The sequence below is a fragment of the Zonotrichia albicollis genome, chromosome 7, assembly GCF_047830755.1.
Source record: "Zonotrichia albicollis isolate bZonAlb1 chromosome 7, bZonAlb1.hap1, whole genome shotgun sequence".
Classification (NCBI taxonomy): Eukaryota; Metazoa; Chordata; class Aves; order Passeriformes; family Passerellidae; genus Zonotrichia; species Zonotrichia albicollis.
In genome coordinates, this window is record NC_133825.1 from 37,569,114 (window position 1) to 37,587,384 (window position 18,271).

Sequence of the window (18,271 nt, forward strand, 5' to 3'; positions counted from 1 at the left end):
TCACCTAAGTTCTTATGATCCTCATGAAACATTCCTTACTGCACACCATGGGAAATCAGTAAAGTGGCTTGGGTGGATCTGTACTGGACCAGCACAGTACAAACATTCTTGGAGAAATTAGGAAATCACAGTCCTTTCCACCTTATCTATTTACAGAGTCCCTTTATAGGTCATCACGAAACAGAAACAAAAGAGAGCACAGAAGCCCTATCTTCTCCATTGCTTTAGCATTCATGTTTAATTTCTCAGCCAGCTCTCTAACCAGAATACAACCAGTGACAGACAGGAATGCAGAATATTCTGGCTCCAGCAGTTCTCCTCACATGTCACAACATTGATATCTGCTTTGACTAGCAGCCAGCAAGCAATTTCTGTCTCTAGACCCAGAAGGAGAAACTGAAAAATTCAAACACACAAATTCTTTCAAGGTGCTGCGCAGATGAACAAAGTGCATCTTTCAGCAGGAGAGGCTCAGATTCAAACTGGATTAGGCCACAAGCAAACAGAAGCCTGACTGCCTCTTGCAAATATTTGCCAACATCATAAAACCATCATCCTGGTATGCATAAAACTTTCTCCTCAGAAGAAAGATCAGAATGGTACAGACTGCTATAAACTGGGGCTTGGATATAGCACGCCAACTGATAGACTAAAAGTCAATACCATCTGCTTTGCACTGACATTCAGACAATACCATGCAAACTTCATTTTACAGGCATGGTATTAGTTAAATTCAACCAGATTGTGAAGGCAAAAAACCATGAAAAGTTGGTAAGATTCTTTGTTCAGTTTTCACATTTGTGTAATTTAAACCATTTATTGTAAATCTCATTTTTTTTCACTTGCAATTTAACTCCTAGAATTCCATAAGCAGTATTTCTGCACAACTTGTCTGCTACATACTTTAAGTTTTATGAGGAGCCCTGATTGAGGAAAGTTACTACTAACTCCACTTTGCAGATCAAAAGCTCAGCCACATAAACATTTACTGAAAGCAACAAGGAAGTCTGTGGCTCTGTGAACTAAACCATGAACTCAAATCTTGTCATTCTTTTTCCTCCCAAGACAGGTATGCACAAACCTTGGTTGCATGCCAGCTTTTTAAAAGCTGGGCTTGAAACAGGCTTTCTCCACGTTTACAAATGGGAAAGAGCAGACAATCCAAACACAAAATGTGAAATACTAAATGCTAAACCTAGAGACATCAACATTTTCTGAGAATGAAAGAAGTTCACTATGCACTATTCAAAAGTTACATACATGTCTGAATGCAAATACAAATAATTATTCTAGTGAGTTGCTTAATTTTGATTACTTTCACCCACACATTACATCTCCAGCAAGAGTACGAACTGAACAGCACAACTGAACTTCCAGCATAACTTGTTTGTCAAATCCCACAAAACCAGGACTACTGACATTTGACAGAACTAGTATAGCATAAATTTAAAGAAGATAAAATGAAACACTTCTTCACACGGTTGGCAGTGAACTTCTGGTGTTTCCTGCCCCAGTACATTGTGCAGAGAAACATCATCAGAAGTGGAAAAAGGGACTAAACAAACTCATGGACAGCCGCTCCACAGATACTTGGCACAGATATCTTCCTGACATCCCTAGTGCAACAGCAGTAGATGCCGCAGGGACAGGAGGGCAGTGGAGCACCAATAGAGGCCAGACTTCCTTGCTTCCATTCAACAACACTTTCCACTGACAGTGCTGGAGCTGGCTATGGATGAGGTGACTCTGGGTCTGACTGACCTGGGCATTCTCATGCTATCAATACACCACTCTGCCCTTTGAAAACATGCCAAGGAACTCCTCCTTCCCAACCTTTTCAACTACAGAAGGAGAGAAGAACATGCTTTTACAGTAAGAGCCAACTTTTACACAGTAATTTTATTACATAAGGATTTATGTATGTGCCAAATTACCAGATGACCATTTAGTCCTTAAGCAGCTCTTTGTTTCTCAGTAGAAGTAAAAGGGAAAAAGGGAAAATTAAGAAGAGCATATTTTGTGGATTCAACACATCAGGATGCATATTTGAGAATAAAAAATAAAGTACTCTTCAGTTTGACATACATTACTATCTTTTCAAAGTTACAAAGTTCTTGTTATTTTCAAATTCTCACAGAAGAATGTCTTATTAGCCTTGTGGAATGTATAAAGAGGCCAAAGAAGATACACACACATGTTCTACAGTATGTTTTAAAGGGTTGAAAGCAAAACACAGAAAACCTAGTTCCCCCTTAAAGTCCAGAGGAAAAAGAGGTAATGTCACTCTACTTGACAGGTCTCAACAGAAATGGTCTGCCAATGTCACAAAGAAGCTGCATCAGGCTCATGAGGCCGGGTTGTAAGCAGCTTGGAGAATATATTGTCAAGGCAGTACTACATGGTAGTCTCCAAATGCTTTTTGCAGGCAGCAGTTACTGGCTACTGAGAGACACAAAATGGCTGCTGGACACGGAGATTTGGTTTCATCTGATATTGCTCATACGCTAATCGTTATTGTGAACAGGTCTGGTGAATAGACTAGTGAATTGTGAAAGCAGAATTAATGTCATATCATCAAGTAATAATGCACAGCCCTTCATGTTAGGTGAAACATTTGATGGTGTCTGATGCTACACAGCAACGTAAGAGTACCTCCTTCCATTTGTTCCAACGCCTATGGGAACACTGACTCACCTGGAAGAAAAGCAGGAAAATCAAAGCCAAAACTAAGCCTTAGAGAAAGATATTTCTCAAGTCCGCCTTCAAAGCTTGACCCTTTTACATATCTCATCTACTCTGCTCCAAAACTGTTCAAGTTTCTCCTCACCTTTCATCAAAATAAGAGGTTTCTTCATCAAGGAAAAGTATTCTGAAATGCTAGCCTGGTTCAACGCTACAGGCAGATAGCTTTGCGTTGGAGTGCTTTAATATGTTTTTATATTGCATATAAAGCATGCAAACATAAACCAGTTTGTTGAAAACTACCCTCTTTGTGGTAGCTGGCTATAATTCTGAACAAGTTTTCAATTTTCACACTGCTGCTAGGGTAAAACATTTTAAAGAGTTTAATTTTTACAGTGGCTTCAATGACACAAGATTATCTAACAAAGTAATGGTTAATCAATAGAGGGTTTAGTTGTCAGGTGAAACATATAACACACTAAAAGGGATTGATTGCAAGACTCCTCCTTATTTACTAGAAGGTATATATTTAAAATGACACAAACTTGTTACCAAGCTGCATTCCTTTAACCTTGCAAAAGCCGTTTGAGAAGAGTGTTAAGCAGCCCTATAGCCAAACAAGCTCTAATGAAAGAAAAAAAAAGAAACCTACAAATATATGGGAGCACCAAATCATGTCAGAAGCAGGGGAACCACAAAGCTGTATTCACTCTCAGCCAAAGGCTTAAAATGCCACAGAGGCACTAAACTATGGTTCACTAAAGATAGAGCTGTATCTGATCTCATTCCATAAGTGTCTTTGGTTACATTTTTCTTTTTAAAGAAAGTATGATCCTGCTCTTTGACACAAACACATAAACATTTCTACTCTTGTCTGCGCAGCTCTGGATGAACACTGAGCACCAGCCTGAAGCCCCAACCCCAGGCAAAACTCCATGTATGTGCAGCTTTTCTACCAACTGAAATCCATTTCTTTGGCCATTCATTCCAAGAATCCCCAGTCCCTGAACAAAGCTCCGCTTTTTAATAGAAGCTGCAACCCAGGAGTTCAATAAGATTTCCCCCCCAATAGTTAGTAATTACATGATTTATCAGAGAAAGATAACACTAATAAAAACACAGCAAAAAGACAAAACCCATACCCTCCCTTCAAGTCATTTTCAGGGAAAAGATTATTAAACTGTTCTTTTTGAACAAGGGCTTTTGTAGCTAAGCACAAATTGCCAAACGGTTAGAAAAAAAAGTTATTAGACTCTGAAGAATTCAGCAGAAGTGGGAAGTTATATAAACAAATCACTCCAGCAGATTTGGAAAGATCGCTTTCATCTTATTTAGAGTCTTAGGAGACTTGTATTAATTACCCTTTAAAGGTCTTTCACATGGACTATTTAAAATAAATGCAATTTATTTATTTATTTCAAATGAGGTGCTTCTTCTGAAAGAATTAAGTAATCTTAACAAATTTAAAAACGTTTTTATAAAGAGGTAATTAAAAAGAAGACTAGAATTAAGTCAAGCTGTAAGACATTACCCAGGATCCACCTCGACTATTTTCTTAACATGAAATTTTTGCTTTCCCTAGCCCAGCCTTGGGAAGGATAGTCTCCACAGCAAGTCATAAGACAAAATAAAGACTAGCCAAACAAAAAACTAGATCATTTACAGGATTTTCCCTAAAGCACTGTTTGTCATATTGCAATTACACCTTGCTGACTGTGGAAGCCAGAGTCCTTAATATTGCCACTAGAGGGAAGACGTGTCTTAACACAGGGCAATGGCAGTTGGGGAGTGGGTTTTCTTGAGCAATTACCATAACAAAGCTCCCTTGGCTATGTGTACCTTCTAATTACCCAGTACAATTAAAATGACTTACCTAAAACAAACATGGAAAAAAAAAGGCCCTTAAAACAAAAAACCTCAAGACAACGCAAACAAAAAGCTTTAGTCCAATATGCTTGTTACCTGAAATTACATTAAAGCTGAAGATTTTTTTAAACCCATCCATCAATGCACAAGGGGGAGAAACACAAAAAGGAGTATGCCACAATGCCCAACACCACAGGGCTGTTCAGCTACGTAAAAGCATTAAAACAAACAGAAACAAAGAGCAAGGCAAACTGGATCTCTTGTTAAAGAAAAGAAGGGGGGGAAAAAAAGAAAAAGAAAATGTGGTATTTAGCCATCTGGTAGCTGCTTGAAAACAAATTGTCCTCAGAAGAGCAGAAATACAGTATGTCTTCTTGCAGTTCACTGGCTTATGAATCAGACTACTTTTCCTACTTTTTTTTTAATACAGGCATGGTAATGTTAGACTTCTGTGCTGCTCCTTTCACTTCCCTCTTGTCCCACTGTGCAGACATAACCACGGCCACCCCAATCAGACCCGGTTGTTCTCACTTGGATGCATTATGCGCAATCTTTCAAGATACATCTTGTTGGGCCATTGTTCAAAACCCCCCAGGATTTTTTTTCCCCTAACAGCTACTTGCTGATTTTTAAACTCTTAAATCTTTCATTTTATAAGGCGTATCATTAAGGGAAGATGGCAGCCAAGTGATTTTTCTTTCCATTGACAATTTGTGACATTTTTCCAGCAGCGTGCAAGGTGTTGAAAACCTGGCAGCTGTTACCTCCTGGGATGAAGATCCTTTTTTATCCTCCCTTGACAGTTTAACTCAATGGGTCAGCACCTTTAAAGACTGCAAAGTACCACTGAAGTGGATGGAGGCTTGAATTACTGCTCCCTCCCTAATCAATGTAAACCCTCACTGCAGGTGAAACTCTTAATCTATAGAGGTGCATGGGGGAGGAAAATGTAATGCCCTGAGCCAGATGGTTTTCATCTTGTTTTTTAAAGAAGAAAGGAACAAGCTAACAAGGGGACAGCTACTTTTGTTAGCTTCTTGGCCTCTCTCATGGCTTCGGATCCCCAGGGTTCCAGCCACACAAGAGAAAGAATACAGAAAAACATAAACACTTAAAGAAATATAACTAGAGGGCTGGCAACATGCTGCTTTCAAAGAGCTGGGAGCCCTGTTCAGCACTTTATTTATCACTGCCCACGTTCTTCGGATGGTAAGTGGACATGGACACAAAGGGCAGGGGGGAGCAGACAACACTTGCAATTTACTCAATTACAGAGGAATGCAGCAATGCGGCGGGGTGACAGATTCCTATTAGCACTAATGCTCAAAGAGCCCAGTGGCCTTTCCGCCACGAGGCAGCATTCCCATTGTAACTTAGACTCCAGCACATCCCGCTTTGGCCAGCTTTGTAACACGCACTAGGTGTCACAAAGGAATGGAAATTATTTTTTTGTTGTTGTTGTTTGAGAATAATCAGAAAAAAAAACTTAGAAAGAATAATCTGGCAAGTAAGGCTAAGGGTGTACCTCTAGCAATTTTAGGGGGCTTTTCAATCTGCAACTCCAGTAATAACTGGATAACTTTATAGACTAGGACTGCCCTGCCTCAGACAGCTCTCCAACACAAGGCAAATCTGAAGTGCAGCATCTTCCCCAAAGAGACTCAGGGAGATGAAGGACCCTCTCTTCCTCCCCACCATGCAAATTTCCTCATCATTCGAGAAGAGGGCTTCAATCTTGCATGGCAGAAACACTTTTGCAGCGGAGAAATACACATGGAGAGGAGCCCTAAACAGGGGGATGAGGCTGCCAATTGAAAGTAAACCACTAACAATTGCTACTTCTTGTTTTCCCTTTGCTCTACCTTCTTCAGCCACTTTCTGCTTCTCATGGTTTTCTTGAGTACTGGCTTTAAACTCTTAAGATGAGACTGTGCCTATTTTAATTTTGAAATAGTGCCCAGAGCACATTTTAGGTGCTACATGCAATTTTAGAAAATTATCTCAAGTCTGGAAGAGTGAACTGAGGTAATATTCTGTGCCAAAACCGTAAGAGGGAGAATTCTTGAAAATGCTAAGGGGCTTGTCTGAATGGGGTAACAGACAGGGATTTTTTTCCCCCCAGACTTCCATCTGGAAGCTTGCAGAAAGACAGCAGAGTCCAATGTGAGGTTTGCAGGAGGTACACTGTGGCAGCCTTGCTGCTGCCAGCTTTTCCCCACAAGGCACCTTCGCCCACAGATGAACCACAGCAGCAAAAGGCACTTCATTATTGCTGGAGTGAAGAGAAGGGAGGGAGGGTTTTAAACAACCAGTATTGTGCCCGTCTTCTTTAAAAACCAGTAGGGTAATCAAGTTCAGGGCAGCCCTGGACAGCTGCCCTGTGACCTATTCATGTTGACCCCCACTATTCATCACTTTCCTTAGGACTATGAGGGCAAGCTCCCGGGGAGTGACCACCACAATAGACAGATACGAGCCAACAATAACACGGTTCCTGCAAAAAAAAACAGATGGCACTGCAATAAATTTACAAATCTGCATTCATGGCTCTGTTAAAAACACCCAGAAGCTAAAAGGCTGGAGGGGCCCCCAGAGAGTTTCCCCTTCCCAGTTTCTAAAGGCCGGCTCTCTCCCCAAGACTATTGAGCTCATGTTCTTCATAAATGAAGGATGGAGACATAGCCCTTAAAATAACAAATGGCTGACCTAATCAATCTAGTGTTTGGGTCTAACACTAAATGATAGGCACTGAAAACTAATTATGTTTTTTGGCAAGGAAGTTGAATTAAAATGGAAACACACAGGTTAAAAATGCACTGAAGCATTTGCGAGTCCCTTTGAAAGGGCAGCACACACACACGCTCACATGCAGGGCTTGAAACAGGAACCTGATTCAATAACTCATGCATTTATTTTTAAAATGAATCAGATTAGTCCCATGTGTGACCTGCCGGTCCATCTGTATGAGCTGGACTTAATGGGCACTCTTCTCACGCTTACTTCAGTTTGAAGTATGAGAGAGATAAATTTAGTTTAATTTTCAACAGATCAAGCTATCCATTTTCCAAATGGACCATCTGGATCAGCCTATTAAAATTAATTTATAACTTTGCAGTGTGAAAATTCGTTTGTTAGCTTAAATAAAGTTGCCAAAAACTTTTGCCACTTGTCATTGTTTTTTTCTGGTCTGTTTTCATACTATGATTTTCAGTTTATCCCTTCAAAATTTAATTTTGTCAGATCAAGCACTCAACAAAAACTGAATGTCTGCATCCATATTCCAAAGTCTGTCATAGCTTAGATCTTTTCACTGTTCCAGCAAACAATGTCAAGTTCATTGCCTTCTTCAGTTTCCCAGTGCTAATCTCCATGTCTTTCCTCCCTTGCTGCCCTCACACGCACCCAACAGTGGCCATGCCTTCCACTTCCAGCAATTCAAGGACACTGCCCCACTTGTTGAGACTTCTGAATACACCCATCTCCATTCACCATTTTAATCAACAGCAAAATGATATTTCTCTTAGTAAGAGTTCCACAGCACTGTGCAATGGGCGTCTTCAGCTCCTGCACACAACTTCAGATGTGTAAGTAAGCATTACACCTCCTCAGTACCTCCACCTTCTGGTATGTCTGATCCACAAACCCACCTGAGAAAGTGTTATGGCTAAGGCTGCATAACAGCACTGCAAACAAGGCAAGAAAAGGAAACGCACCTTTACTTAAACTTGTTAGCAGCTGAACATGTCAAGACATAGTACTTACCCTGAAGTGGTCTGATGCATCTCATTAATTTTCTAAGACTAATCAAAAAGTACTAAATATGAGGATTCATCCACTGGAAAGACCATTTAAATAAACAGACTCCTCTTCTACCCCCATACACTCGATTTCTCTGTGCATGCAGGTCCATGTTCCCCAATAATGAAATATTAAGGGAGTCTCACGGGAGGAACAAAAAATACAAAACTGTTCGCATAATATTTACCAAGTTAGCATCTTTTCAGTAAAATGTAAGGCATTTTTTGTGTATTATTGCTTTGACAGCATTTGCAGGTCACATTTTGTTGGTTCTACAAAGCATGGATAGATGTAAGACATAGCAGTCACTCTGCATACCTTTCTGTAGGAGATCTAGATCTTTCCAGTAAGCATTACTCATTGATTGTGAGTATTTAGGCACATGGCTAAATGTGTCTGAATTCTGGAATGAGAGTCCCAGAAAACTCCCACTGCTCCTGTCCATTGCTAATGGAGAGGAGGAACAATCTGAGCTTTCAAAATGCTCAGACAGCTTTATTTCTGTCTATGTAAAGAACCAGAATTCCCTCCATAACAGGCAAAAAATCATAGACAACCACCTCCTATGATCTAGACAAGAGGCACTTGCTTTAAGACTAAGACTACATCTTGAATTTATTTACAAAGACTGTTCTCAACAGAAAGGCCCTAGATAGCAATAAAAGACCCAAGGATTTTGTCCTGCACCTGTCACTGTAAGGACTGGACACAAAGATGGAGACTGACACAATGTCTCAACAATATTGTGCAACACAGCTAACCATCTTCAATGTAAACAATGCCCATTGGATTCTTTCCAATGTGAAATCTCAGGACACTACAAGTGGTTTTTCAGTTTTATTCCTGGTATCTACTTGATTGTGATGAATTGTGGGCCTGAGGGAAAAGACAGCTTTCCTGTGACACTAAGAAAACTTCTGCAGATTGAGGTATAACAAAATGGAAACCCAATTCCAGAAACTGTACCTTCCTCATCTGTATAATACAGTTTGCAAATATCTGTTTTCTCAGTCAATAATTACGAGGAAGGACTCGGTGTGATGAGAAGACACAAAAAATAAGTAACTAATGATCCTTTTTAATTAACATCTCTTACTATGAATCTTCTTTTGAAGAAGAATCATATACCTCTTCTCGTCGAACCTGATGGCATGCCATGGATAATATTACTCTAAGATAAACCCCCCCTGATTTTCTGGCATGCTGGGGAGCTTGTTTCCTCTCCTGGGGATACACAGTAGGGACTGAGCAGTTTTGCCCTCTTCCTCCAGCTCTTGTTTGTTGTTGAATGCCAGAAACAGTTTAAGTTTCATCTAACATATTTAATCAATTCTGCAAGGTAATCCTTCTCAGCTATAAATGGGACCTTAGTCATTATGCCAGCATATTGCCTCATGTCTAAAAGACTTACATGCACTACATCTGTTAGATGGACCTGTCTTAGTCACATGTATGCAGTCCTTTACATGACACCTCCTCCCACAAAATCAAACACTCCTATTAAAACACAAAAAACCCTTCAAACCAACCACACAAACCAAACAGCTTTAAGCACAAGTGCACTGTATCAAAAAGATACGTCTTCCTTTACTATGACCCACTTCTGGAAATAGCTGATGTGGGGCAGGATTGTGCCATCTTATTCCTCTGCCTGAGGCTGCTGCTCCTGTGGCTGAGATGCAGAAGGAAATGCAACAACTCCTCAGCTATTGCAATCTATGGCCTGGGGTATTCACTTAAGTCACATTCACCAATGGTTTCACTCTGATACACCAGGCAGCAACCTCAGGCAGCTAAGGCATGGACATAATTTTGCTTCTGCTGCCTGAAGGTTGCAGTGGGGAGAAAGACCAAAGTGAAAATGGATCAGAAATCACTAACCTCAACTTAAATTTCCCAGAAAGCACATGTCAGCCTCCCTTTGTTGGCCATGGGGATTAAAAAAAAGGAATTATTTTGAATCGGTAAGGAATTTGCTTTACTATATATAAAGGACAAAGAAATATTGTTTTAGTAAACCATCCTTTCTCCTTTTTACCCATTAGTAATTTATATGAATGTAAAAGAAATAAGACCAGGTCACTTTTCAGGTTATTAAATTGGATACCATCTCCAAGAAAATTTACCTTCAAGGGCAATAAAAAGTTTAATTGTTGTACAACATTTTGAGAGTCTTGATCTAAGGCAAGGCAAAATATACTTCAAACAAGACAGGAACAATTACGGAAGACAAGGCTGAAGAGGTCTTGATGAACACCAACTGAAGAAAGGTAAAACTAAAGTCACAGTTGACTGAACTATACTGAAGCATAGATTTCTTCAGAGTCATCAAACTCCCCTGAAAGCTAAATCTCTATGTCTGATTTTCCTGGGTACAATGTGACTTGCTCAGACTTCAAAGAAGAAAATAAAAGATTTCCATGAGCACAAGCCAGACTTCAGCTTCCAGAAGCATTTAAGGATTCAAATAGCTAGAAAGTTTTATTGCATTTTTAAAGAGACTGATCACATACCTGTCTAAGTGAATTCTTCTCAGGAATGATCTTCCTAGGGGGCTCATCATTATTACAGTCTTCTCTCTCAGAGGAATTCTGTGAAAGAAAGTAAGCTTTAATTCAGTTCTTATCCCTAATATTACCCTGTGAGGAGAAAGAAACAATATTTTTCCTGCACAGGCTGTAGCATTTTACATATATACATACTGGAGGCTAACTTGTACTTTTATGCCAAACAGCTTGTTATGGCAGAGAAAGAATTTCTCCTCCTCAACACAACAATGCAACACTGTGTAGGTATCTATTGAAGAAGCCCGTGCTTTGGGGATTTTTTCTGAAACTACCAATAACCACTTCCAAAAGCTGCAATGGTGGTTCAATCAGCATGGCAACACTGGTGCTCCTGAACCCCCAGAATAACCATTTAAAAGAGTGGAACCTGTTGAAAACAAGAGGTCGTTAATGGATGTAACTGTTGTTCTCTGCGCCACTATGTTTTTAATCTGCCTAACAATTACTAATTGCACTGAGTCTGCCTGGCTGCCTAAAATAATAGAGAAATTATGGTGGAGCTAAATTCTTGCAGAAGAGGTTGTCAGGGAATCCTTCCAAAAACACCCCCAAACCTTGTGTAGGTTGTGTATGATAATACAGCTGTGTTTTTCTCTCCTGCTGCCTGACTCCACATATATGTACGATTTCTAGAAAGATTGATTCTCCAAAATGTAAGCTGCCACCTTCAAAAAAAAGATCAGTCAGACAAGAGGAAGTAGACAAGAAATGGAAGGGCTTTTCCAGCATGAGTTAAAAATACAACCAGGAAACTTGTCATGCTACTGTCATGATTAAAACCAAATATTGCTTGGTTTAAAGACAAACTATAGTTGTATCAGGACATGAATAGTCTCTTGTAAATGTTTGGTTAAAAACTGCTGGATACAGTGGGGAGAATCCTGACCTCACTACCAAAGTCAGCTATTCTGGAAGACGGCATTCCTTCGCACAGGTTCAGCTACTGCACTCGGGGAGAAATGACAGCCAGCTTGGGGGAATCCCACACACACATCTAAAATAAGTTTGATCACCACAGTATTCATAGCCTTAGGCCACATTCCCACACATTCAGTAGTGAGCAACTAAACAGGTTTTAAAGAGATGCAGAAAAACTGCCTAGGGAGAGCTCTGCCAGGAAGAGGGTGGCTTTCCAGTTACTTGCACACAAGCTCAGGACTGTGTCTATTACAGCAGGTTTGCATTCTGCATCTGTCTCCCAAATAACCTGTCCTTTGCTGAGCACGGCTCTGCCTGGCTTCTCACAGAGACAGCTTCCAGCCCAGCACCTCAGGAGACACAAGTGGCATGTGCTGGCAGGGGAGGAGCAGGCTGGGAGAGCAGGGGCAGCGCAGGGCCAGCAGCAGCACAGCGGAGCCTGTGCCCACTGCAGCACTGCACAGCACGGGACCAAAGGCACAGCCAGGACACAGGGCAGGGACAGCAGCTGCTGAGAAATGACAGACAACGGGTAGAGGGAGAGGAACACAACAGAAAAACCACACTTGGGATGTCATAAACTGGTGGTCAGGAGTAAATCTAGGCTTGCAGACCAAGTAGTGATTTTGAATTCTTTTTTTTAAAACAAGATATAGAACCTATAAGGCACAATGACATTTGGAATGCTGTAACCAGGGTTTTATAATGGAAATCAATCCTAAACAGGCCTGATAAATCACTGTAAGATGGCAGCTTCTAAAAGTTTTTGTATGAGGTCACAGTCAGGACCACGTTATTACATTAAATCCTGCATTGAAAGAACTGTGATCATAAAAACATACAAGCTAGAATCGCATATATGCAAAAAGGAAGGTCAGACATTAAAGCTGCTCTTTTCTGCTCACGAAATTTAGTTTAGTAAGTGGTTCATTCAAGTTAGGATTTTAATTTTTGTGATTTGGGAGAAAAAAAAATCAAGAGTGAAACCTATAAGAATCTGAGGCGAGTTACTAAAGGAAATGCATGTTGTTGTGGCTGCAGGGTAAAGGGGTTGTTTAGTACTTCTGGATTCATTTTCAACATCCACCCCCTTCCCTACAGTAAGTGTCAGAATGATTCCCCGTTCCAACTAATCTCTCTTTGAAAGCGAAATCTTACATTCTTCTCGCCTTTCAAAGCCACTGAAGATCCTCCCTCACAGAAACATCAAAAAGCAGGAACTGCTGGTGAATTGTTAGCCCTTATTTTGAAATTTCTAGTTACTGCAAAGCATCAAGTTATCTACTTTTTCTTTAAGCTGAGCATCTAATTTTAAGAGCAAGCAGAGGACCATTTTGCATTCATTATCTTTATAGGTGGCAAGGCTAAGAGGTTGGCTGAACAAAGACCAGACAAAGACTGCCAAGTGCATATGGTGGTTCACAGCTTGGCGTCTCACCATTCTACAGCACCAACACAGCAGCTCCGATAGCAGACTATTAAAGAGGAGCGCTGCTCATGCACTTTTGTCGGCAAGTAAGTTACGCTTGGTGAAGACAGAATGACTGGAAAGCATTACACTTAAGAAAAAGCACAGATGTTTATAACTCCCGCTCATTTCTCAGGAAAAGGAAACCTATCAATCCAGGTGCAGCTACAGGACCCTGCATATTTCAGGACTAACTGCAGCTGCATGGAAGTGAATTTCACTTGACAGGGCAACACTTAGCCATGGCCAAGGGAAGAGCATAACGTAATCGACTGAGACGGTACATCTATATATTTCTCCTTGCTGAACAAGGTGGGAGGAGGGATAAACATGTGCGAGGTCAGAATAAGGTTTGTCTCAGCAGGACTCCAGCGATGCTCTCGGCCACAGGAGAGGCAGACAAAGGGAGGAACCGCTCTGAGCACCCTCTCGTGGTTACTGAAATGCACGTCCCGGGCACAGACCTGGAAAGAAGCATTTGGTATCCAGACGGTAAGTTGGGTGTACTCACTGGGAATATTAAAGATCTGCAGCAACTGTACTTCATATATAGTAGGGGAATGATGGAATTTGCTAGGGAGAAAGAAGCAAAGAAAACTAGTGCACATGGAAAGCTGAAAAGGCATACAAACTCCCTTCCACCAGGGAAAATTTTTACTTCCCACAGGCAAGCCTTCTTGATCAAAGTTGAACTAGCTAAAAGCATTTGTACTTGCATGCAAGGGTCTCTTCTTTTGAACAAATACAGGCAAGATTAGATCCTGAAGTCTCCAAAGCACACCCTCTTTCCAGGTAAAATAATTTATTTATTTTTTTCCCAAGGTCACACAATGACAGGGGAAATACTGAGAACAGAAGTCAGGAAACCCAAGCTCATAGTTCTTGTAACCTTGAAAATTTGTCTCTAACAGAAGATTCCTGCAAAGGGGCTCTGCCTTCCATAGCTCATTTTTCCTAAAATGGCTACTGCCTGTAATGAGATCCTTTTAAATCTGATTTGCATTTAAAACTTCACCCTGTAATTAACAGAATATAACTCCATGGCAGGTTGTCTTAAAGACCACTACAAAATTATTACTATTTAACTCTCCCCATGAAGCCTCCTCCACCACTAAACACAACATGCTACAATGCATACAAAATCCCCAGACTGAAGCATTTGACAGGAGATGACATGCAGTATTTTGTGTACACAGCCCAGCAAACACTGCTGGGAATGAGATATAATACATGGAGAAATGCACTCCCAGGGACTACCAATTGGGCAGAGCTACCTTTAGTACCGCCTCACTCGTGGTGGAAATCAAACCCCTGCCAAATGGGGGAGGCTTTCTTTGATGCTGTTTTGCCCTGCACTAATTATGAAAGAGTACAGACACAGCCTTTTTTCCAAGTGTGTGGAGGTGGGGGTGGGGGAGAAGCGTGTGTCTATGTGAAGAGCACAACTATTTTTTATGCTTTCAAATTCTTAATCCTGTTTGGAGCTGTCAGTGGGGGTTAATGGAAGCCTTGGATAGGAGAATTCCAATCTGGTTGGCAGATGGATAGGTTGGTTATAGCTGCATAACTATGTCTTGCCTGCAGGCACAATTCAGAACACTGTTAAAGCAATATAAAGTCTCTGTCAAGCTGAACCATTTGGATCAGTAGCAAGGAGAAATAATAATAAAAAAGGAGTTCATTTCTGGGCCTTGCGTGTTTATGCTAGTATGCAGAAACTGATTAATTGTCATCGTGTGCTGGTCTGCTATACCTCGGATTTCTACTTCTGGAGTAGATTTTGCATGCTAATATAATCATTCTCCCTCTTGAGACATTAGCAAATAATCAAATGAAAAACAGGATCATAATTTACTGAGATTCGGGCAATTCTCTATGCAAATTTGACTTGTTATTGCTGCTGCCTCGTTAATCTGAATGCCTTTGACAAACTCCTTTGATTTATGAACTCATGACAACTCCAATGTGTATATATTTTGCTAGATTGACATTATCATTAAGAGTGGGTGGACTGAGCTCACATGAATGGCTGATTTTATTCGCTGGTGTCTGCTGCTCAACAGCTGAGCATCTCCTTCTCACAAAGCCCCTGAGCGCCAGGCTCTTCCCATCTACCCATCCATTCATCATCTCGATGTTAATTGGCCCAGGCTTTAAGCAAATTTTCAACACAATTTAAAGGCACGATGACACTGATTACTGACCCTCTGCCATACGGTGCCTATTGATTAACCTGACAGAGATGATGAGCTTGAGGGAAACTAGGTGTGTGTGGACCTCAGGGAGGGGAAAAAAAAATAATATATTGTTTATGCAGGCAAAACACTTGTCTTTATCCCAAAGGCCAGAATTTGTGCTGCACTGGCCCTTAAAACACACTATTGCTTTAAACACCTGCATCCAATACAGAAAATGCTTGCTTGCTTGCTGTGGAAAAATGATTACAAATTTGATGTCATGTGCAGTCTGTATTTTAATCGAGTTCCCTGATAAATAGACCCCCTCAAGCCAATCAAGTCTCGCTCCAGCCATTGCGTGCGTATACATCAGTTCGAACAGAAGCCTGGGTGTGCAGCGTGCTTTTAGTGGTATCAGCAGATCCAACTGCATGTAGGAAATCTACTTGGGCATTTCAGGTCTCTAAGCAAATAATACAGTGGGAACACAGTGTGCAAACAGTTAGAGTAGAGTAAATGTTCCAAGGGCAAACTGGATGCCAGACATAGCTGTCTCAGTATTTCTGCTGCCACATTAAAATAGATGCTTTAGCACACACCAGTGAAATAGTGCATTTTTCCTTTTCCAGTGCAAACTGTTGATATGACCTGACCCTTAAGCTCCTAAGTGCATTGAATGAACACAGCATTTTATCAGAAATTGAAAATAACTGACATCCTTTTTCATGTTCCTGGAAGTGTCCCTGCGCTGCACTTGGTCCTCCTCACCAAGGACAGAAGGGTACTCTCTCAGTCAAGAGGGAGCCACTGAATAAAGAGGTACATCAGCATTCTGTCTGCAGACTGGTGCTGTATGAAAGTAAAAGGAGGCAGAAGGCCTGTTTAACCCCTGCCCAGCCCTGGGTTAAGTCTGTCAATCAGGGCACACTGTTCTTCTCTCCCAATTCAAGCCAGCAGCCTGCCAGAAGTCAGGATGTTCCTCTTGTTTAGGAGGAGGGAATTTAGGAAAATGAGGGTGTTGCTCCAAGATGCTGCAAAGTTAGTTGTCTTGCAGAAAACAGGACAAAGCATCATCAGGTAAAGGTATGGAGAAATTAGCTGTAATTGCCTAATGCCAATGTCAGCCAGAGAGGACTGAAAAGGGAGAGCTATGTGTGGAAATAAGTGCCAGTCTAAGACCAGAGGCACACAGAAGCCTTATGTTCCCTTTCCAATAACCTCTGTAAGTGATAGATGAGTCCAAGTCCATTGTTATCGTTAAGGGACTGTCAGCATCCTCATTTTATAAATGCTGTCTGTCAGTTTATAAATATCTCAGTCATTTCAAACAGTGCTAGGATGAATCCTGGCATAGCCAGTGTCAGCCTGAAGCAGTATTACTGTTAAAAAAAAAAAGTGTCTAAGATATACTAAAAACATGTAAGGATAGCTTCTCCTTTTTCTCCTATCATGAGGTCCAAAACATCCCAATTCACGCTTATTTGGCCAGTCACTACAATATATAAAACCAGTCCTTAGGATTGGTAGTGCTCTTTGAGAAAAACAAGTATGAAAGCTGCAAGTTTGAAGGCAATTCTCTGCTGTTCAGTAGATAAAACAAAAATGACAGCTATAACACACAGGGAGATCCACAGCAATGAAAATGCAGAGATAAGTATCAGACCCTATTCCTCCTCGGCATTTGCTGCTCTGAACATTCACCAAGATTAGATCCTTTTAGAGAACACCATAAATTGCAACGTGTAGGCACAAGGGGGTGACTTCAGCCTGGAATGAAGGCACAGACAAGTTTCCCAGCTCTTACAAGTTTAAAGTTAAATGGTACTTTTGCAAGGGATTTTGGCTGAGCATTAGAATGACGGGGGGGCAGAGAATCTGCAGCTTGCCTTGCACTGACTGATAACAGAAAAAGAAAAGGAATAAACTAAAAGGCCTTCCAGTTCAGTGTCTGCTTTACAGACTGGCATGCACATGTCTATTCTGTTTATTATATCTATTATCTTGTTAGCTGCATAGAAGCATGGTGCTTTTTTATCCTCCAATACATTTATAAATGCCCTGTGATGGGGGTGAAGACTTCACCCCCCACCTGGAACATTTACAAGTTGAAATTCATGCCCAAGCAGCTCAGGTACCTACTAAAACTTAAATTCTTAAAACTGAATCTCTGACAGCAGTGAAAATGGGATGTACAACACCACACCTCTGACCAGACACATACATTCATATTCACACAAGTCCCAATTTGGTCTGCCTCCATGTTAACACTGATGATGATGATAAAAGTTTCAACAACCAGGGCAAGATTCTGATTTTCACATCTGTGGAATGGATCTTTCATGGTTTTCTTAATTTTTCATTCGAATTAATAATTGGAAAAATATAAATTTTCAAAGTAACAAGACTTGATAACAGAATTTCATAACATACAGAAAAGCCTCTTATGACATTCTTTAACTTAGTAATTACTTGTTGGCTATAAAGGGTAATTTAATGGCGTGGGAAGTCCACATTACTAGAACAGTAAATTCAGTTTAACATTAAAACACCAGAACGCAGCACAAATATCAAAGATCTGATGAACAGATGCATTTCCAACAGCAAAAATCTAGTTGTAGCTAACAAAAAAATCACCACCACCACCACTCCCCTCCAAAATACAGATGCTAGGAACAAGTAATTTAGGGGAATTTTAAAAGCTGGTTTCATTTCATCCGTATTTTTCAACATACGGATGTATGAGAGAGAGAGAGACAGAGAGAGAGAGAATGAGAATAGCTAATGAGAATAGGCTT

General features: G+C 40.7%; 1 protein-coding gene across 1 annotated transcript in view; it reads right to left on the reverse strand.

The window, feature by feature from the left end:
- Window positions 1-18,271, reverse strand: part of BTRC (beta-transducin repeat containing E3 ubiquitin protein ligase) — a 120,593-nt gene that overhangs the window by 61,028 nt on the left and 41,294 nt on the right. Inside the window, 1 exon segment of the mRNA XM_074545118.1 lies at window positions 10,860-10,937. Within this exon segment, the coding sequence (XP_074401219.1) occupies window positions 10,860-10,937 (78 nt within the window).